This window comes from Bos indicus, chromosome 19, assembly GCF_029378745.1.
Source record: "Bos indicus isolate NIAB-ARS_2022 breed Sahiwal x Tharparkar chromosome 19, NIAB-ARS_B.indTharparkar_mat_pri_1.0, whole genome shotgun sequence".
Lineage (NCBI taxonomy): Eukaryota > Metazoa > Chordata > Mammalia > Artiodactyla > Bovidae > Bos > Bos indicus.
The window spans coordinates 26,940,022-26,961,134 of record NC_091778.1 but is presented as its reverse complement, the minus strand read 5'-3'; the positions used below and the strand labels follow the sequence as shown (position 1 = coordinate 26,961,134).

The following is a 21,113-nucleotide window of genomic DNA, read 5'->3' as shown; positions in this document are numbered from 1 at the left end:
GAAGGGGTTTTGAGTAGGTAAGGCTATTCAGGGCAGGGGACAGGAGGGTGCTGGGGTGACAGCCGTGAACTTGAAGACAAATGAGCTCCCTGCGGTCACAGAGCTCAGCATCTATACAATCCAACTTTTCTGCTTATCCTCCGCCTCCTGTCTGCCTGCTTCTCCTTAGGTCCATCTGCACAGCCCTAGCCCTTCCATCCACTTTCCACTCATCCACCTGCTTGTACACCAAAACTTCCAGAAGGGAGAAACTCAAAATATGCAAGATCTTTAGATTTCTACTCACTTGGTTCACAAACTTAGTTATTAGGACTTTGCTGTTCCTATGCTGAATATTGGCGGCTCACAATTTGAAGGATAAAAGCACATAAGAGATCAGGATGTATTTCTATACAAATAGATCTTATTTTTCTAACATGTGTCCACAGGGAAGGGGGTCATCAATTGGTTCACACCTGGGTCTCTTCTGTCTTTGTGCTCTGCCCCACATAGAGGATTGGCTTGTCATCTTATGGTCTTGAAGTGGCCACTCCACTTTCTGGCATAGCAGCACAGCTGTGTTTAAGGTTCTATAATAGAAATTCCTACAAAGGGGAGGGAGAGAAAGGGATTGGAAAGAACCAAACATGTTTCTCTTTCTTTTATTAAACTTTTTATTTTGTATTGGGGTACAGCCAATTAACAATGTTGTGATAATTTCAGGTGAACAGTGAAGGGACTAGGCTATAGGTACACATGTATCCATTCTCCTCCAAACTCCCCCCCATCCAGGTGGCCACATAACATTGAGCAAATTTCCATGTGCTATACAATAGGTCCTTTTTGGTTATCCATTTAAATATAGCAGTGTGTACATGTCCATCCTAAACTCCCTAACTGTCTCTCCCATTCTTTCCCCTGGCAACCATAGCTTATTCTATTAAGTCTGTGTGTTTCTTGTTCTTAAAAATATTTCCAAATGAAGGTTTAATTTGCCTTGATGAAGATATTTATGGAGACTTTACTGTGCCTATTACCATTGATGTGCTGTTTTCAATCAGGTTGAGGTGAGGGGAGATGGCCAACTGTGTAAGCGGATGAATATGGGCCCCATGCAAGTCGGGGGATGGAAGGGCAGGGCTGAAGTGGGAGTTTCAGGGCAGCAGCTCTCCTTCCCCAGTGACATGCCCTGTGCGGCCAGGACACTCAGATTGAAGAGAAACACAGGAAATGAGCAGAACCTGCATATCAGGTACAGGAACTGGCTAGTATTACATTTGGAACTTCATGTTGTATTTCCTCCAGCCACTAGCCATCTGCCAGCCCCTATCCTGTTGAAATTTCTTCCATTGTGGCCTCTCCTCGTCTTCTTTCCCTAGGATGCTGACCAGGTCTCTTGTAATGGGCCATAATAGGCTCACGCATAGAGATGGTATCGATAGTCACATGAGGGACTTCCCTGGTGGTCCAGTGGTTAAGACTTCACCCTCCAATGCAGGGCATGTGGGTTCAATCTCTGGTTGGGGAATTAAGATCTCACATGCGTCATGGCCAAAAAACCAAAACATAAAACAGAGGCAATATTGTAGCAAGTTCAATGTAGATTAAAAAAAAAAATAGCCACTTAATGCCACCAGGTTCAAAAATCCTTCTAGTCTGAGATGTCCCGTTTGAATTGAGCCCTCTGGACATTTCACAGGGTACCTGGCCAGTATTTCTCAGGTCTGTCAAGGTCATGAAAGTCAAGGAAAGAATGAGAAACTGTCACAGAACAGAAGAGACTAGGGAGAGGGATAACAACACAGTGTGGTACCCTGGACCCTGAATAGAATCTGAAACAGAAAGAGAACACGAATGAGGAAAGAGGAAACACAAATCAAGTCTGCAGTCTAGTCAATAGCAAGCAGCATGCCAAGCTGAAATTCTCAGCTTTGAGCAAGGTGCCCTGGTCACATAAGATATTGTGTTAAGTCACTTTAGTCATGTCTGACTCTGCAATCCCATGAACTATAGCCTGCCAGGCTCCTCTGTCCGTGGGGTTTTCCAGGCAAGAATACTGGAGTGGGGTGCCATTTCCTGTTCCAGGGAATCTTCTCAACCCAGGGGTTGAACCCACGTCTCCGGTGTCTCCTGCATTGCAGGTGGATTATTTACCAGCTGAGCCGTAGGGAAAGCCCTATAAGATATTAACGATAGGGAAAACTAAGTGAGGGGCACACAAGAATGCTCTGCAACTTTTCTGGAAATCTAAAATTATTCCCAAATAAGAAGTTCATTAACATGAACCCATCTCCTCTTGAATCACTGCCATCTGCTTGAGGTGCTCCAGCAGCTTTTCTTAAATGACAGCTTCCAAGTTCAAGGCCTTTGATGAATGACTTACAGAGAAGTTCATAAAAATGGAGCAAAGATAGGGTGCTTCCTCTGCTCAGCACGCACATGAACACCAGGCAGGAGGAGCAGAGTGGGGGTCTACTCTGCCACCCTCTCCACCGGAGGCCTTACACCCTCTGGCTGATAACTGAGCCCGTGAGCCCTGCGTCTAACCTGACAGACCTCTGCCCTTGGCTGGTGATCCTTCAGTGCTTTCTGTTCCCCAGCCCCAGCCCGTTGCAGACAGGAAGGGTCGCAGGGTCAGGCAGTTCTCAACTGAATCCAACACACTCTTGGCCAGCACCTGCAACATTAGACCCCACACCACACCACAGCCAGGAAGAATTGTCATCATACCACCAGTTGGAGGAATTATTCATGTCATCACTTACTGAATATATTACCCTGTGCCAGGAACTCTGCACTAGAAAGTGGACTCTTTGCCCATTTTGCAGATTAAAAAACTACATTCTGGCAAAACGATTCCATTTGCCCAACCAGAGAAGCGCTCTTGTTTCGCTCCCCTGCCTCTCTCAAAGCAAGGTCCTTCACTTATGAATTAGACGACCGCCCGTTTTACAGAAGCAGAAGGCAATGGCAATCCACTTCAGTATTCTTGCCTGGCAAATCCCATGGATGGAGGAGCCTGGTAGGCTGCAGTCCATGGGGTCACAAAGAGTTAGACACGACTGAGCGACTTCACTTTCACTTTTCACTTTCATGCGTTGGAGAAGGAAATGGCAACCCACTCCAGTGTTCTTGCCTGGAGAATCCCAGGGACAGGAGAGCCTACTGGGCTGCCATCTATGGGGTCGCACAGAGTTGGACACAACTGAAGCAACTTAGCAGCAGCAGCAGCAGCAGCAGCAGCAACAGCATTTTGCAGAAAGGCAAACCAGGACAAAAGAAGGTAAGTTCGGCATGAGGTCACACAGTTTATTCCAGTCTAGTCAGAAAAGGAACTTGGGGGACTACCCTAGTAGTCCAGAGGCTAAGACTCCTGCAGGGGGCCCGGGTTCGATCCCTAGTTGAGGAACTAGATCCCACATGCTGCAGCTAAAAGATACTGCATGCCACAGCTAAGACCTGGCACATTTCTTTATTTATAAAAAAAAAAAAGAAAGAACAAATATTTTTTTAAAAAAGAAAAAAATGCGACTCAGGTTTCCTCCTCATTCTGATCCCAGTTGCCTCTGGATTCCTGAAACTTTCAGGGCACCTCTGGCCCCTACCTAGGAAGTCCAGCTGCTCCCAGACCAGACCTGTCCTCCCTTGCCAGGCGGCAGGTACAGATCCCTACCCTTCCCCACCTCACACTCTGATATCTGCAGACACAGCTCAGCAGGGGGTACAATTACCATCTGTGTGGCTGGCGTCTTCACAGAGGCATATTTAAGCCTCTGCAGCGTGCTCATGGGAGAGAGCAGGTAAATAGGCAGCGTAGCAAAGTGGTGAAGCCAGTTTCAGGTCTGAGTGCACAGAGGGGGCACCAGTCACAGCACCACGGGGGAATAAAAGCAAAGGAGGAGAGAAGAAACTGCATCCTCGTCTTTTCAGATGTTGCCAAAGGTTCTCTGGGTCTTTGAATGATGCTTTTTCCAATGATGCAGGGCTCCGCCAGGAGCGTAAGGCAACCTTCACAGGCTACTCTGGGATGGTCAAGGCTGTGTCACCTGCCAGGGTCCTGATGGAGCAGTAGCCAAGAGCTATGTAGTTGAAGGAGGAGGGTGTTCAGATGCAGATGCTGGCAGGTACTGGAGGGGTACCTGCTTCCATAACCCACCTTAGGCCCCTGGCAGGGGGATGAAAGGCCATGTGCCATCCAGGCACTCAATCTTGGTCTCCCTACTGGCCAGTAGCACCCAATGGACCATTATAAAGTGGTTGGACACAAACGTGGATCTGTCTGTGACTTGAACAGGAATAAGCAGTCTCTGAGTTCTTGGGAAGACACATGGAGACTATTGGGAAACTGTTTGGGTTCCTTAAAAATACGTCATGCTAGGCATATTGCATTTTTAAAAACCAGTTAATTATTTATCTAGTAAATATGTGGTGGGCATGCCTATGTGCCAAGAATTAAGCTAGACACTAAGGATATAATTCTGAATGAGATGAGAATTTTCCTGGCTTTGTGGGGGCTGAAATTCTAGCTGTGGGGGCTGGGAAGCTCTGGGAGAAGACAGACAATAAGCAAGTAAATCCACAAGGTGAGGACAGAGTATGCTTTATGCAGCCTGGGATGTCTGAGCAGGCCTCTGGGGAGGTGACATTTGGAGGATGAGAAGGTACTGTAAGCCCGTGGATCAAGAGACCGTTGCACAGGTGGCATTTCTGGATCGTAGCAAAGCCTTGGGAGAAAGCTCTTCATATCATGTTTACTAAAAGGCATTACGCGTGTATCCTGTGGCAGACAGTGCTACAAGCTCACCAAGCATTTCCCTTGATCCTCACAAAAGCCCAAGAATGGGTGCATTTTCTCTAATTTGCAGATGAAGATGGTGAAGGCATGCAGCACTTATTTTGAGTTCTAAGGGGGGGCTAAGGGCATGAAAGAATTAGGGCCAGCTCCACTGGCATGAGCCGCATGCAGGGCATGGGGCTTAAGCTCAGAAGGGCTCTGCGCTGGGTTTCATGCGTCTGTTCTCCTTTCCTGAAGTTCTTACCCATTCTTGAACAAAGGCCACATTTTCATTTTGCACTGGGTCCCACAAATGATGTAGCTGTCCTGGAGAGGGCTTCGAAAATCAAAACGCAATGCAAAAAATGTACAGTGGATTACTGTTGTTGGTAATAATAGCAACAATGGACATGAACTTGAGCCAACTCTGGGAAATAGCGAAGGATAGGGAAGCTTGGCATGCTGCAGTCCATGGGGTCGCAAATAGTCCCACAAGACTGAGTGACTGAACAACAGCAACAATAATAGCAACACACACATTCACACTTCAAAGAGATGTGTATGGGGGCTTTCCTGCAAGCATCATCCCTCACTTCCTGTTCCCTCCTCCAGGTCCTCCCTGGCCCCAGCACTCCCCTACTTCATCCCAGGGAGGGGGGCTGACTCTCTGAATTTCTGCACTTGGCCTGACTAGCCGGGCTAACCTAAGCGCCTCCGTTTCCCCTTTGGGTGCCACTTGACTGACCTACATAAAGCTTCGACTGATCCCCAGGCTAATCCTCTCCCCGCCTGCCCTCCACCTGTTGAAAACGGCTCCTCCCAGCCTTGCCAAGCAGTGCTGCCCCTAGTGGGAGTCGGAGGTATGCAACTCCCTTTCAGGAAGACCCTCTTAGAGCCATGCCAGCGCCACCTGTTCCCGCAGCCTCTGCTGGTCCCCAGTTTTCGGAGCATCTCAGCAGCCAGCCCCAGGTGAGACAAGGGCCAAGGATGTGCCTGGCAGGGCAGGGGCAGCACGGTGGCTTGGGGACTTCTGAGGAGCAGGAGTGGGGCGTGGAGGGAGAATCCTGAAGGTTGGATCCAGTCGTTATTTTAAAAAGGGGATGGGTGTGTAGCAGTGTGGTTGTGTACCTGTGTGTCTGTATCAGCGCCTATCCACCTCAGGGGGTCTGTGGGCCAATGGCCAGTATGACTCTCTACACAGCAGTGTGTGTGTCAGTGGACTCCGGTGTGTGGATCACTACACCTCAGTGTGGGTCTGTCACTGTAGGTCTGTGTGGGGCAGTGCAGTGGTTGGTGGTAGAGCCCTGAGTGTGTGGGCATGGGAGATGGTGTCGGTGTATTTGTCTGAGGGGTAGCGATCTGTGGGTGACTGTCTCAGAGTGCGTGTGTGTGTGTGCATAAGGATGTGAGTGTTAGTGTCTAGCTCTGCGTGGGACAGTGATCCAACGTGTGTCTGTCTGCCTCTGTGGCTTGGTATCAGAGTGCTGCAAACGGGTGGCTGTCAGTGTCCCAGGACAGAGCCCTGTGTGTGTGTGTGTTGTGTGTGTGAGTGTGGGTGTCAGAGTGTCTGTGAAGCAGTGGTTCAGTGTGTTTGCATCACTGTGTGTCCCCGTGTGTTGGGCGAGTGTGGGAGCCTGTTCCTCTATGTGGCAGTGTCCAGTGTGTTTGTGTAGACGTGTGTTGGTGTGAGCGCTACTGCATTAGCCTGGTGTGTATTACAGCAAGGGAGGTTCTTTGTGTGTGTATGGGAGTGTGTGTATGGAAGTGGGTGCCGGCGACTCTGCTTCCCAGCAGCGAGTGTGGCTGCGCCGGGTGGGCTGGTCCCCAGGACCTGGGCGACCCCTCCCACGGGCGGCGGGAGGACGGTCGCCTCTAGGACCCGGCGGCGGCCGGCCGCTGTCCCCGGGCCGCGCGAGTGAGCATGTGCAGAGCCGGGCGCCCGCTCGCCCGCTCGCCCGGCTGCCCGTTCGGCGCCCGCTCGCTCTGCCGCCGCGGTTCAGCCCGGACGTCCGCAGCCCAGGGAGCCAGGCGGCGGCGCCCTGTGCCCGGGGCGCATTGGGCCGCTCCTCGCCGCGGGCCACCCGGGGGCGTGCGGGCGCCGGGGGCGCCTAGGCTCCGGGCACTGCGGGGCTGCGGGCTCAGCGCCCCGGGGAGGCGGGGAGCGGGCGCCCCAGCTGGCCGCGATCGCGTGGGTGAGTGCGGTCTCCGGGTGCTCCAGCCGGGACCCCTGCGCGGGCAGCGGGTAGGGTTCCCCCAGCCGCGGGCCAACAAGTTTGTGTAGACGCGGCCGGGAGCGCGGCGGGGCTGCACCTGCTCCGGCTCGGGGCGCGCTGGCGGGGGGTGCCTCTCGCGGGGCCGGGGAGCCTTCGCCCTGGAGTGTGTGCGCTTGGGTGGAGGGAGGTTTCGGACGAGCGGGATGGGGCGGGGGTGCTCAAGGCAGTTTCCCAAGCCGCATACCCGCCTTGGAACCCTCAGAGACTGTCCGTTTTCCGGGATGGAGCCTTGGATCCGGGCCCGGGGAAGGGGTGAGGACAGGTTTTGGGGTGCGCACTGCCTTTTCTTAGAGGAGACGTTTACCTAGCGGCAGCTCCCTCTCGTTCTGCTAGCACGCCAGGTTTCCGGTCAGCGGAGGTTTTTCTCCGTCTCTTGGTGAACTTGAACGGAGGCATGGGCAAAGGCGAAACGTATGTATTTTGTCCGGAAAATTACCCTAAGTAGAGCTTTTGCATCTTCCTAAGTGTAGAAGGAGATTCATGACTGGAGGCTGCTAATTGCGGTTTTTCGTTTCTCAGGAGAAGCCTCGGGGGTCCTCTGCTCCGGATAACCTCCCGGGTGTCTGTTTTCCCTGAGCATCTGTGCCCACGAATGATGCTGGCTCGGTGCCGGCTCGCCCAGTGGGGAGGCAGGGGCGGGGAGGGAGACCTCTGACCCTTCTCTGAGCACTGGGAAGGCTGGACGTGAGGGTTCCAGTCTCACAGCCCTGCCCTGGGATCCTGCTGCTGCCCACACTCTCCTGGTCCCCAGCAGCACCCAATATGGACAGACTCGGAACTCCACTGCACTTTTCTAACAACATTAGACGCTGTCGTCTCTCTTTTCGCTGGAAGGGCGGGCTTCAGTTTATGGAGTGCTTGGCTTATCCCATGTCAGAACGCCATGGTTGGGATCAGGAGATGGGGAGAGGGAGTGACTTTTTCTTTTTCTCCTCTGGATCGCCTAGGTTTTCAGGCACAGGAAGTGAGGGCTGGTGGAGAGGGGAATACAGGCAGCAGAGGGCTGGCTTGCTGCGCTCTGCCTGCAGCAACCTCGACCTGGCCGTTGCAAGTGCTGGAGAGAGAGCAAGGTCGGGGGAGGTTCTGTCCAGTATTCCCCTGACCGCCCTCATCCTCCCCATACACTTAGCTCTGGCCTCACAAGTCCCTCGGAGATGATGCCCCGGTGGGCCCATTGGTTGCCCCCAGAGCCCAGTGGTTCCATGGGGGAAGAGCAGCTGTGTTCATCTCCTAAAGGAAGCTTGGCCGACAGCTGGGCTGGCCCTTCCCTGCTGCAGCATCTTCCAGTCTTCAGCAGGACTATTTCCACAGCTCCTCTGGAAGCATGCTTTATTTTGGGGTGAGGGGTTCCCTTATTTCACTTGGAGCCCTGTGGGGTGCTGTCCTGTGTCCTGTGTGTCTGGCTGGAAGTGAAGAGACGCCTGGATTAAGCAGATGGCTGGCCCCCTGCCCCTTCCCTCCTGTCTGCCTAGTCAGGCAGAAGCGGATATTGTGGGCCACCAGTTGGCTGCTAAAGCCTGAGCCCTCGGAGCACTGGGGAGTGAGTTGCAGAGCTGCTTTCCTGTAGAGTCTGCCTCAACAGGCAGCCCCGAGCCTCCAGACTGGGACTGAACTGTGTCTGAGCAGTGCTTCTTGGGAAGGTATGTTTCTCTATAGACACACCTGGCTTGTGCTTCCATCCGGCTCAGACCCCAGTCAGCCTTGGCGAGGCCAGTCCCCTGGATTCTCCATCTGGAGCTTCACTGAGGCCAGGGCAAAGGACTCTGGGGCAGTTCCGTGTTTATCTTTTAATTTTTCAATCAGTTTTTATTGGAGTGTGGTTGCTTTACAATATTGTGTTAGTTCTGCTATACAGCAAAGTGAATCAGCTATAAATGTATCTCCCCTCTTTTTTGGATTTCCTTCCCATTTCAGTCACCACAGAGCACTAAGTAGAGTTCCCTGAGCTCTATGGTAGGTTCTCATTAGTTATCTGTTGTATACATAATATCAGTCATGTCTACCTGTCCATCCCAATCTCCCAAGTCATCTCACCTCACTTCCCCACTTGGTGTCCATAAGTTTGTTCTCTGTGTCTATGCTGCTGCTGCGGCTAAGTTGCTTCAGTCGTGTTCGACTCTGTGCAACCCCATAGACGGCAGCCCACCAGGCTCCCCTGTCCCTGGGATTCTCCAGGCAAGAACACTGGAGTGGGTTGCCATTTCCTTCTCCAATGCATGAAAGTGAAGATTGAAAGTGAAGTCGCTCAGTCGTGTCCAACTCTTCACGACCCCATGGACTGCGGCCTACCAGGCTCCTCCATCCGTGGGATTTTCCAGACAAGAGTACTGGAGTGGAGTGCCATTGCCTTCTGTGTCTATAGATGATCTTATTTGCAAAGCAGAAATATAGCTCAGTGTTTAGACCCTTATCCATAGGACGTGAGTGATGATCAGACCCACCAGCGGGGGCAGAACTGGGATGGAGGCAGGCCCCGCTCATCTGGGGAGTGAGCGCTGGAACGTGGCCTTGGACTACTTTTCCCTGGACTTCTTTTCACTCTGCTGTTTTAAATCTCTCCTCCTCTTGGCTTTAGTAATCAGCATGTGGACATATCAGGTGGTGAAGTGGTAAAGAACCTGCCTGCCAATGCAGGAGACACTAGAGACACTGGATCAGATTCCTGGGTCAGGAAAATCTCTTGGAGTTGGAAATGGCAAACGACTCCAGTATCCTTGCCTGGAAAATTTCATTGACAGAAAAACCTGGCGGGCTGCAGTCTTTGGGGTCACAAAGAGTCGGACGTGACTGAACACAACACACATGTTGACATGTCACCTGGGAAGTTGTTCGAAGGGTGGCTCTTTTGGAGAACATAGTCAGGGAGGAACTGTATTTCCTAGGGTGGATGTGAGAGTGGTTGGAAGAATGGGCTGGGTTAACCATATGCGGCTTCAAATACTGCGAGCCTCTTGGTAGCCATTAAAGCTTTCCTCCTCCACTTCGATTCTCTGTCTCTTACTGCTGAAAACTCATGAGGGGGCCAGGAGGGTTCTGAGGACAGGAGAGTCCAAGGTGTTCCCCACCCCCCAGCATAAGTACCCCATCCCATGACTTCAGGCACAGAGCCAGAGGAGGTTGAGGCTAACTTCGGCTGGATGCTCTACCCACTTGCTCAGATTTATCCAAATCACTCAGTGAGGTCTGGACAACCCTCAAGAGTTTGCCACTCAGTGGAAGAAACATCCAAGCACATGAACAAAATAGGGTTCTACCAAAGAGGTGGCCCAGAGATAGCTTAAAAGAGTCTGTAATTGGCTCTTGCAAGAGTGGGTTGGGCTCCAGACCAACCAACTAAAAAGGGGAGATGCCACCCCCATGGAGGTGTTCTTTCTTGGCAGCCCTGGCCCCTAGCTGAGTGTCTGGAGGAATGTCTGGAGTTGAATGGATGAAGGAAGGCCACGTGATACGGTAGATGATATCACAAACCTGGAATCTGAAAACCTGAGTTCAGTCTAGCAATAACTGCTTGTCTTTGGTCAGGTTAATTTGGCCTCTCTCTCTGTCTCAAATTCTGCCTTACCATGATGGAGATGGTAATGATTTTGACTTCACAAGTTTATGGGAAGATCCCTCATTCATTTGATGACCTGTTGGTTCTTTCAGCACACTTGAGAGTGTGTGAAAGCAGTCTTGCAGTCTCTAAGGTGGAACATACGGATTTGGTCTTTTCTATCTGAACCCTTCCCTTCTCCAGGGGGTCTTCCCAATCCAGAGCACTGAGTTCACTGGAAGAATCTCCCCTCCCACTACCTCCTTTGCTTTGACTGGAGTTTTGACCTTAGTATTATGTTTTATACCTTTTAAGCACCACTTCTTAATTTGGAACTTTTCCCTTAAGTTCTAAAGTTCAGAAGATCAAAAGATTTGCCTCTTCAAAGGCAGGGACCCCACTGCATTCCCATTTCCCAAACCTTGTCCCATCCCAGGGCCCAGCAGATCTCTGTTTAGTGGGTCCTTTGTTCTCTTTCTGAGCTTCCAAGACCCAGAGCCTTGGGACCTGGGGGTGAGGGCAGTGTGGCCCTGAGCACTGGAGGGAGGGTGACCCATGGGCACAGATTTCTGGGGCCTGCCCTGTACCCAACAGGCACTGCCTGTGTCTATGAGGGGCCCATAGGCTGGGAGGAGAAGTGGACAGTGTACCTGGGACTCAAGGCAGGACACGTAACCTGAGCATCCAGCCTCCCCGTTGAGCAAGGCTTCATGGAGGAGGTAGCATTGGAGCTGAGGTTGGTGGCTGCAAAGCATTTCTGAGCCACAAGACAGGGCACCCATTAGCATTCCTGGCCGACAGAAGAGTATGTATAAGGGGGCTTGAAGCATCACTTGCTGGCCAGTGGGGCATCAAGTTCTGGAAGGAATGTTGAAAGGAGTTTGCTGGGAGACCGACCCAGGAAGGGCCAGTGAATACCAGGCTGAGGGGCTTGAACTTGGTCACCTGAGTCCTGGAGAGCCATTGGAGCCTGGAGCTTTGCTCTTTCTTGGTGTTAGAAAGATCTCTTTGTGAGGCTGCTGGGAGAGGGCAGCCTCTGGGAGAGGGGACAGTGTCCAGATGACAGGCATTGAGACTGGGCAGGGTAGTGGCAGGGGTTGAGGGTGGGAAGAAACGGGGAGGGGTGCTAATTCATAGCACCGAGCCCAGCTGGAGGCTCTCAGTGGGGCTTTGCTGAAGTTTAGAGGCTGAGACACCCTCCTGCCAATCATGGAGGCTGGGGCTCTGAGCTGCTGGACCACGAATGCCCATCTCCTTGTTTGCGGGAGCAACACGTGGGTCCCTGTTTCTTGTGTTTGGGGCTCACCCAGCTAAGAGCTCATGGCTCTGGATCTGCAGATGGTCACAGCCCACACGGCAGTGGCCATGGCGTTCCTAAGGCTGCTGGTGTTCTTTCCTTCCCTGTCTGTCCTCTCTGGTGGGGGCGGGGGTGGTGTGGTGGAGTCGTGTGACTGAACCCCACTGGCTACTGGTCAGACCTGGGCCCTCTCTGAGCTCTTTCTCCAGCCCTCGGGCCCCAGTGGCTGCCTTCTCTCCTCTCCTGGCTGTCACCACTGCTCCTTTCTTCAGTCCCGCGGAAATCTCAGCCTGGTGCCATCTGCCCAACGCACACCCCCACCCCCTGCCCCGCTTCAGACTGAGCCACGGCTGCCACCTGGGTCCAGATGACAACAAAGTAACAGTTCAAGTTGTCTGTGTTCCCACCTGTGCTAGGCTCCTGCTCCCTCCCAGAGACCCCCCAGAAGCCTCCCTGTCCCAGTGTTCTCTTCTCATTCCTTGGAAGAAGCTGAGGGTCTCCCTCCCCTGGGCCCTGGTCTCCTCTAGGGTGGCTTTTGGGCCTCTGGCAGACCCCCAGGCAGGGCATCTGGTGTCCACCTTGTCCAGCCTGAGGCTCTGTGCCTCCGTGGTGCCCCTTCCCTCCTGAGAAGCCTGGAGTCTCAGGCAGGAGTGGGGGTCCCCTGCCCCCCCACCCCCATGATTCTTCGAAGCACTTTGCGTGGTTCCCAGATGGGAGGTGTCACATGGGGAGCGTGCCTTAGGGGAGAATGGCCTGGACCTGCAGAGGAGGGGAGGGGTCAGGAGGCTGGGGCTGTCACCACATGGCAGCGTGGGGGAGGTCTGGCTGGGGGGTGCTCTGTGTGTGGCACCATGCCTGGGAGCTTCATCCTGGCATGTTTTCAAAGAGATCTGATGGAGGCATACCAACCCCCTTTCAGGATTTCATCTTGCCTTCTTTGAAGCTGGGTTGGGGAGAGAGGTGGGCAGCTGAGTGGACACAGGGTGGGCTCTGGGAGCAGGGAGCTGGGGTCTGAATCCTGGCCCTGGTTTGTCTGGCCTTGACCAGCTGAGCTTTAGAGACCCAGGCTCTTAAATGGGGGTGATCAGGTTATCCCCCTCGACGGGAGATACAGAGTAAATGAGATGGTGCAGGTGAAACATACAACCCAGTGTAGCCTAATTACTAAATGCTGCAAAAGAAGAGGGATGGAAGTGTTAATCGCTCAGTTGTGTCTGATTCTTTGCGATCCCATGGACTGTGCTGCCAGGCTCATCTGTTCATGGGATTCTCCAGGCAAGAATACTGGAGTAGGTTGCCATTTCCTTCTCCAGGGGATCTTCCCAACCCAGAGATCAAACCCAGGTCTCCTGCGTTGCAGGCAGGTTCTTCAGCATTGAAAAAGCAAGCATGGGCTTCTCTGGCAGTCCAATGGTTAAGACTCCACACTTCCAGTACAAGGAGCACAGGTTCAGTCTCTTAGTGGCGAGCTAAGACCCCACGTGCCTCTTGGTGCGGCAAATAAATAAATATTCAAAAAGAAAGAAATAGCAGGCAGTTCGCTAACACCTATCTTAGCATGGAGGCAGCTGCAGGTAAGCGTGGGATACTGGTCCCACCCCAGGGAGTTGGAGGCTAACTGGAGGTGAGGGTGGCTGATGTCCCCCACAGCTCACTGCTGAAGGCCTCTCCTCCAAGGAGTTTCCAAGTTTGCTTCCCTTGCCACTGGCTGTAGATAAGAGGTTTCCTCTCTCATTCGGTTCCATGACAATGCTGATTAACCCCCATTTCACAGATGGGAAGCCTGAGGTACCACCCGTTCGGTGACTTGCTCAAGGTGGATTTGCTCTCATAGAGGGCCTCCTGGCTTTGGGATGCAGTGGGCACAGCTGACACGTAGTGGTTAGATATACCCCCCTCCCCAGGTGTTGGCTGCTTCTGTTCTTCAGCTGCCTTGTGGCTTGGCTCTGAGTCCTTATGCAGATGCTGCACTTGACTCAACACCCCCTCCTCCCAACCTCCAGGCTTTTTCCCATAAAGTCACTCAACAGACATTTACAGGCACTGCAGGCTGCATGCTAGGATCTGGGAATGTGATGATAAATCAGGTGTTGTCTGTGCCCTCGGGGAGAGGTGAGTGTGGCAGAGAGTCGGGGACGATTGCAGAGCAGAAGCCTGGGCCTGGCGACAGGTTGCTAATACTGTGGGTTTACATGGACCCACTCCCCACCCCCATCCAGGTTTTCTGGGCTAGGAATCAGCTTTGCAGTGTGAAAAGTTCAGAGTGGCAGTCTGTCTTATCAGAAGCAGGGGTCGTGGAGCTCTGGCCTGAAAGCAGCTGTCCCCTGCCCCCTTGCCCAGTGTCCACCTCCCCAGACTAGGGGAGGGCCCCAGTGGGAAGGGGTGGCTCCAGAAAGAACTTGGTGGAAGGCGGGGAGGTGCCTTGGCGAACCCAGGTGTGATCACTCAATTCCGGAATGATCAGCGCTGACCACACCTCACCCCGCTGCACCCTTTGTAGCATGTTTGCAGCTCCTCTGAACAAACGTATATGGAATTCAGGCTGCATCTTGCCTTCAAAATTGTGAACTGTTGATCCATTGCCCACCTTTTGGCTCCATCTCATCAGAACCTTTCTTCCCACAGCAGGGGTCCACACTCCCCTTTTATTTTAGTTTTATAGGATTTTTCACTGATAGAATCTCAATGTTGTAACCAGAAGCCTTTTGCAAGCAGATTTGGAAGCCCCTTTTCCTAAAATGACAACACAGGAAAGATCAAATATAAAGCTCAGCACCTGTGTTAACTTCCACGTATCTCTAAGGCCTGAACTGGTGAAGCTGTGTCCTTCGTGCTCATGTATTGCTTTGTCTCCTACCTATCTAGGGAGGCCCCCACAGCTCTGGATAAGCGGAATTTGAGATTTCATTGCCCTAAGATCCCCCACTGTGGTGCTGGAGAAGACTCTTGAGAATCCCTTGGACAGCAAGGAGATTAAACCAGTCAGTCCTAAGGAAATCAACCCTGAATATTCATTGGAAGGACTGATGCTGGAGCTAAAGCTCCAATACTTTGACCACCTGATGAGAAGAGCCAACATTGGAAAAGACCCTGATGCTAGGAAAGATTGAGGGCAGGAGAAGAAGGGGGAGACAGGATGAGATGGTTGGATGGCATCACTGACTCAATGGATATGAGTTTGAGCAAACACTGGGAGATGGTGAAGGACAGGGAAGCCTGGAGTGCTGTAGTCCATGGGGTCACAAAGAGTCAGACACAACTTAGTGACTGAACAACAATACCCCCACAGAAGCAGGTTTCTGATATCAGGATCCACCTATCAGTGTATCTTCTCATCCATTTAAAAAACGTATTCAGACACAGAGAGGGCTGAGCATCTTTTTTGCTGGGACTCATGTTGTGAGCTGGGGTTACCAAAATGTGTACATAGCGTATGACCTCTAGCCTGGAGTCAGTCGCAGTCCTGCAAGGATGGTTGACAAGTATGAGGACAATTAAAATCATCCTAGGATGGCAAATGCTGGGATGAGGATCAGCATGGGGAGACAGAGAAATCTATACCAGTGGGTGGGTGATGGTCAGGGAGAGCTTCCTGGAGGAAGTGACACCTGGGCTGAGTCTTGGAGATACAGAGGGATTCACCAGGTAAAGAGGGAGGAAAAGACATCAAGTGAAGTATGTGCAAAGGCACCAGGGCAGACATGCTGTGGTTGTTTGCTGGACCATGGGGTCTGTGTGTGTGTGTGTGTGTGTTTACACACACATGTGCACGCCATGAGGAAGCAGAAGGGAAGGGCCCAGCAAGAGACGAGTTGGTTGGGCTAGATCAGGAAGGGGGCCTTGTATGTCATGCTAAGGAGCTTGGAGTTTATCCCAAAGCCACAGGGAGCTATTGAAAGGGGTTTTAAGCAGGAGAGCGCCGTGATCAGATTTGCGTGTTAGGAGGATCACCTTGGCAGCCTTGCAGAGGATGGATTGGAGGGGCCAAAGCTGGAGGCAGGGGATCAGTCCGGATTTCTTGGGATTTTCTCTGTGGTTTTACAAATCTGACGAGGCTGGCCGGGGTGGGCCTGGCACACACCAGCTTAGAGAGAAAATAAAAGCTCTGGAGACCCATCTGAAATGGCTCCCAGACTCAGCATTTAATTCCACCTTCATTTGCTGACTCCCTACCCTGCCACCCCTGCCCCAGCCTAAAGGACCCACTGGACCCCCTAATTCTCAGATCCTGCCCTGCCCAGAAGCATCAGAACCTGGTGGCACTCAGCATTGAATCAGAAAGGGTCATGCTGGTCTGACACCACCCCCTCCCAGACCCTGGAATGCCAGGCCACAAGAGCCCAAACGTTGTCTTTCCTCTCACACCCGGCCACTGTCCCCAGGGCACAGAGCAGCCATTGAGGGGCCGCGGGGTCCTGGCGGGGGTCCCGGGCCTTGTTAGTTACAGGCAGCGGCTTAGTCACGCTCCTCGGAGCCTTTCACCCCAGGACAAGCCTGTCCTTGTGTTCCAGGCTGTCCTTATCCAGCAGCCCAGCTCGCAGCAGCTGCGGGCCCCTTTACCAACCCCCGACAGTGCACTTCAGAGGCGCTGTCAAAGGAAACCAAAGCCCAGTGTGAGAGCTGAGTCCTGGGGAGCAGAGGGGCACCCCGGGAAGGCTTCTCTACACCAGGAGCCCAGCCTCTGCTGACAGGTGCACAGCCCCGGGGCCTCTCCTGCTCTGGTGTCCTCCCTTCAGGAAGCAGGGAAGACTGTGCAAGCCCACTCCCTCCTCTGTGCCCTCTCCTGGGTTAAAACCAACCCACCTCTGCAGAAGCATTTCCAAAAGACAGTATGCAACCCCAGTACACACATGCATTGAGCACCTGCTGTATACTTATGCGCTGGCCTGAGTGCACATACAGGTAGTGGGGTTCATTACAGGCTGGACCACATGGGGGTTCACAGTCCAGGCTCTGAATTCGGGCTATTCCAACCCTTAGCTCCTCTTCTCCCCAGTTGTGTGACTTTGGGAAGTTTACTTTGTCTCCCTTTGCCACAGTTTCCTCATCTGTAAAATGGGGGTAATGCTGTATGTATCACTTTGGGGTGAGGATTAAATGAGATGATACATAAAGCGTCTAGCTCAGAGCCTGGCACATAGTTTAAGGATTCATACAAGGTCACTGCTGCTGTTTTTCCTCCTTCCTGTTATCATTAGTGGATTGTCCTACTGCTCCAGGGTAGAGCGTTAGTTCCATTTTACAGATGAGGAGACTGAGGCCCCATGAGGTAAAATAGCCCACCTGCTGTCACATAGTCATCCAGTGGCAGAGCTGGGATTGGAACCAGGCTCTCTGTCCCCCACTTCTGCAGCATAGCCAGTCCCTTTGGCAGACAGAGCACAGAGGCGTGGGGCTCCTGACCCTGGCGCAGTGGGAGAGGTGGACCCTCCTATGGCCTCTAAGTACCCTTTCTCTTTTCCAGGTTTCGGAGCTGGGACATGAAGGTCGCTAGAACCCAAGGATGGCAAAGTTCCTGACGCTTGGGCAGAAGCTACAGCTGTAGGGCCCGGGACTGGGGCTCAGTGATGGTGCTATCTGAGCACCTGCTGGAAACAGGGCAGGAGGAACAGTAACCCCAGGAGAGAACAGGCCAGTGCCGGCATGCGGGGATGACACCTCCGGAGGCTCCGGCCTCCTTCCCACCTGGGTGCTAGGAGCCGTCCCCGGGCTCCAGCTGGGAGCCCTGCCGCCCAGGGGCATGGCCAAACCTTTCTTCCGACTCCAGAAGTTTCTCCGCCGGACGCAGTTCCTGCTCTTCTTCCTCACGGCCGCCTACCTGATGACCGGCAGCCTGCTGCTGCTGCAGCGGGCCCGCGTGGGCCTCCCGCCTGGCCCCCGGGCTCCTGGCCCGCTGCAGGCCCTGCCTGTGGCCGCCGTGGCGCTGGGCGTGGGCCTACTGGACAGCCGAGCCCTGCGTGACGGCCGGGTCAGCCAGGAGCTGCTGCTCGGCGTGGACGTGCTACGGGGCCCCCTGGCCCGGCCCCGGCCCGGCCCCCGCTGGCTCCGCAGCCGCAACTCGGAGCTGCGCCAGCTGCGGCGTCGCTGGTTCCACCACTTCATGGCGGACCCCCCAGGGCCGCCTGCGCTGAGCCCCGAGGCCCCCCAGCCAGCCACCAGCAGCCGAGGTAGGTGCTTAGCCTGGGTCCCCTTACACATATGGGAGCTATTCCTGGGAGCCCCATTTGGGGGCACAGAACTGGTGTCCCCTCTCCCTGGCCCTGGCTGCAGCCTGAGAAGTGGGAACCGAGGGCCTGTGGCCTTCCCACACCCTGCTTCCCCCAGCCCCACCATAGACAGGAGGGGCCTGGGAGGGGAAGCCTTTGGGAGTTCTGCTCACTCCCTAGCTGGACTGCATGTGGCTGGGGGTTGAGATGTGTAAGCATTTTAGAGCTAAGAAGACCTGAGCTTAAATCCTGGCTCATTCCCCAAACTTATTGGGTGACCACGTCTCTTAATTTCTCTGCGTCCCTTGGAAATGGAGGTTGAGATACCTGCCCCAGGGTTGTGGTGAGGATTAAATGTGATAATGTAGAGCAGCAGTTCAGTAAGTGGGATCCCATGCTGCCAACCCCAGCACCACCCAGGAGCTTGTTGCAAATGCAGGTTCTCAGGTTCTCTCAGACTCCCCAAATTTCGAACTCTGGGGTGAGGGCTGCAGTCTGGAGCAGCGTGGTCTCCAGGTGGTTTGCATGTGCACTGAGGCTGAGGACCACTGGACTAGGGGGCCTATTGTATGCACTGGCAGTCAGGAATTATTATTATTTAATAACATTAGCTCACTTGTGTAGCAGTGACCACACACCTGTAAGTGTTGTATTTATAGGTGCTATTATTATTGTTATGGAGCTTCCCAGGTGGTTGCTAGTAGGAAAGAAGCTACCTGCCAATGAAGGAGATGTAAGAGACACAGGTTTAATCCCTGGGTCGGGAAGATCCCCTGGAGGAGGGCATGGCAATCCAGTCCAATATTTTTGCTTGAAGAATCCCATGGACAGAGGAGCCTGGCAGGCTATGGGCCATAGGGTCACAAAGAGTCGGACACGACTGAAGCGACTTAGCATGCACGCACTATTATTATAACTCAGTTTTGCAGGTGAAGAGGCGTGGAAATTGTTAAGTAAATTCTCCAAGATCATTCTCTTAGTTTTGGTTCCTTGGAAGCAAACCCTGAAACTAGGATTCACATGGACGTGGTTTGTTTTGGGTGTGACCCCAGGAACACGGGTAGGGAGTGGGACGTGAGACAGGGGAGGAGGTGGCCAGTACAGGGTATGTTATGGAGCAGAGGGGGACTTGGAATGAGGGTAGAACCTGCATCTTAGGGTGCAGCCTGGAGACAGCAAGGCCTGGGGGACGCAGGCAGGGCACTGACCAGAACTGCTGGAGTCACGCCACTGGGACTCCATCATGGGGTCAGCTTGGCTCCAGCTCGGAGCTCTTAACACTGTGTTATCCAGACTGTGCAGGGCCTAGAAACCGAGCCTGTGTGAAGTGAGCACCCAGGGAGCGTCAGAGCCACTGACGAGTGGTGACTGATCTCAGTCAGTGTCTCAGCATCTGTCACCACCTTATTTGATCCTGTACCACGAATCGCAGGAAAACTGCTCTCTGAGTGTAAGAAGTATGGTTGGAGCTTGGAATCCTCAGTGGCAGGATATAGAAGAAGATGGTGGCCCGATACAATGAAGACTGCAGAACTAAGCCTTCTATAGAAGAAACTTCCACAGAAGGAAGTTTCATCTGAAATCCTCTAGGTCATAGCCCTTGTGTGGGATTCCTCAGCAAGGCTTCCATGTAAGAATGAGGGAGAATCAAGGAACCACTTCTGTAGCTCATTTCATGTAGTTGTAATTTCTATAAACTCCTCCCAACACATCAAGAAGCCGAGTCTCTATCAGGGCAATGCCAGTGTAGCTCACTTATACTGAAGTATAACTGCTGCTGCTGCTGCTAAGTCACTTCAGTCGTGTTCGACTGTGCGACCCCATAGACAGCAGCCCAGGAGGCTCCCCCCTCCCTGGGATTCTCCAGGCAAGAACACTGGAGTGGGTTGCCATTTCCTTCTCCAATGCATGAAAGTAAAAAGTGAAAATTGAAAGTAAAGTCGCTCAGTCATGTCCGACCCTCAACGACCCCATGGATCACAGCCTTCCAGGCTCCTCCGTCCATGGGATTTTCCAGGCAGGAGTACTGGAGTGGGGTGCCATTGCTTTCTCCGACTAAAGTATAAAGGACTGACCAAAGTCACCGTGGATTTCTTAAAAAGAAGCCATGGAAAGAGCATAGATTTTGAAAACAGACCTGGATTTGTCTCTTGGTATTGCCAGTTATTGACTCTATGGCCTTGGCAGATTAGCCACGATTCCTCTTTTTATTTTTCTCAGTCCACACTTAGCACATGTGAGTCTCCATGTGTGCTATTCACTTTACACTTGAGGAGCTCCGTCTGTGGTGGTGGAATCAGATATGCATCTAAATGATTACCACCTAGCATGACTGAGGCATAAGAGAGGTACATGCAGAAGGCTTGGGGCTCGTTACACAGAAGTGACAAATTCTTAGTAACCTGGCTTCCGGGTGACTGGCTAGAAGACAGGAGGACTCGGGGTGACCTGCTTACAGCCCTGTGTGTAAAATATCTACATCCAGGAGAACCAGCAGGCACTCTTTAAGTCATCTTTTAAAGAGGCGATGCAAGAGCTGTAGTAAAAGCTGAAGAGATGGTGGTGAGATCCAGACAGGACAGACCGTCACCTATTATACAGCAGGGTTTCTGCCCCGAGTCTCTGAGTACCTTCTTCACTCTGATTGACCCTCCCTGGGGACCCCCAAACCTGGCAACGGAAGAGTTAATGCCTAGTTCAGCAGGAACAGTCAGGCTCTGGTGTTGAATGGTGGCGATTCAGACCAGTACATGCCTTCCATTAGTTATTCAATATTTTGAATATCCCCCAGGATTGGAGAAAGAATTCACCCTGGGAGAGGTGGTGGAGTCACGCAGTTAAAGATCTTCAGAGAAAGTGGGGAGAGGCGGGCACTGGCCCTAGAACCCTCTGGGAGCCCCCTTCCTCTCTTGGGGCTCTGTGGGGCCCTGCATAGCCAGGCTGGCCTCCCTGGTGGAGGCCCGCCCTCGGGACAGCTGCTGGAGCTGCAGACAAAGAGGGCGTCTCTTCGCGGCCCCGGGCAGCCCGCCATCCTCCTGTAAGGGGATCCGGC

At 53.0% G+C, this 21,113-nt stretch overlaps 1 protein-coding gene across 3 annotated transcripts in view; it reads left to right on the top strand.

Moving 5' to 3' along the window:
• The first annotated feature begins 5,655 nt into the window (after positions 1-5,655).
• Positions 5,656-21,113, top strand: part of WSCD1 (WSC domain containing 1) — a 47,563-nt gene continuing 32,105 nt past the window's right edge. Inside the window, exons 1-2 of one of the 3 annotated variants that reach the window (XM_019981841.2) lie at positions 5,656-5,722; positions 17,320-18,022. In XM_019981841.2, coding sequence (XP_019837400.2) covers positions 17,596-18,022 — 427 coding nt within the window. In that variant the 5' untranslated portion in view covers positions 5,656-5,722; positions 17,320-17,595. Of the gene's footprint in view, positions 5,723-6,696; positions 6,946-6,976; positions 6,996-17,319; positions 18,023-21,113 lie in introns of those variants that run through there. The other 2 variants (XM_070772887.1, XM_070772888.1) reach the window with 2 other exon arrangements.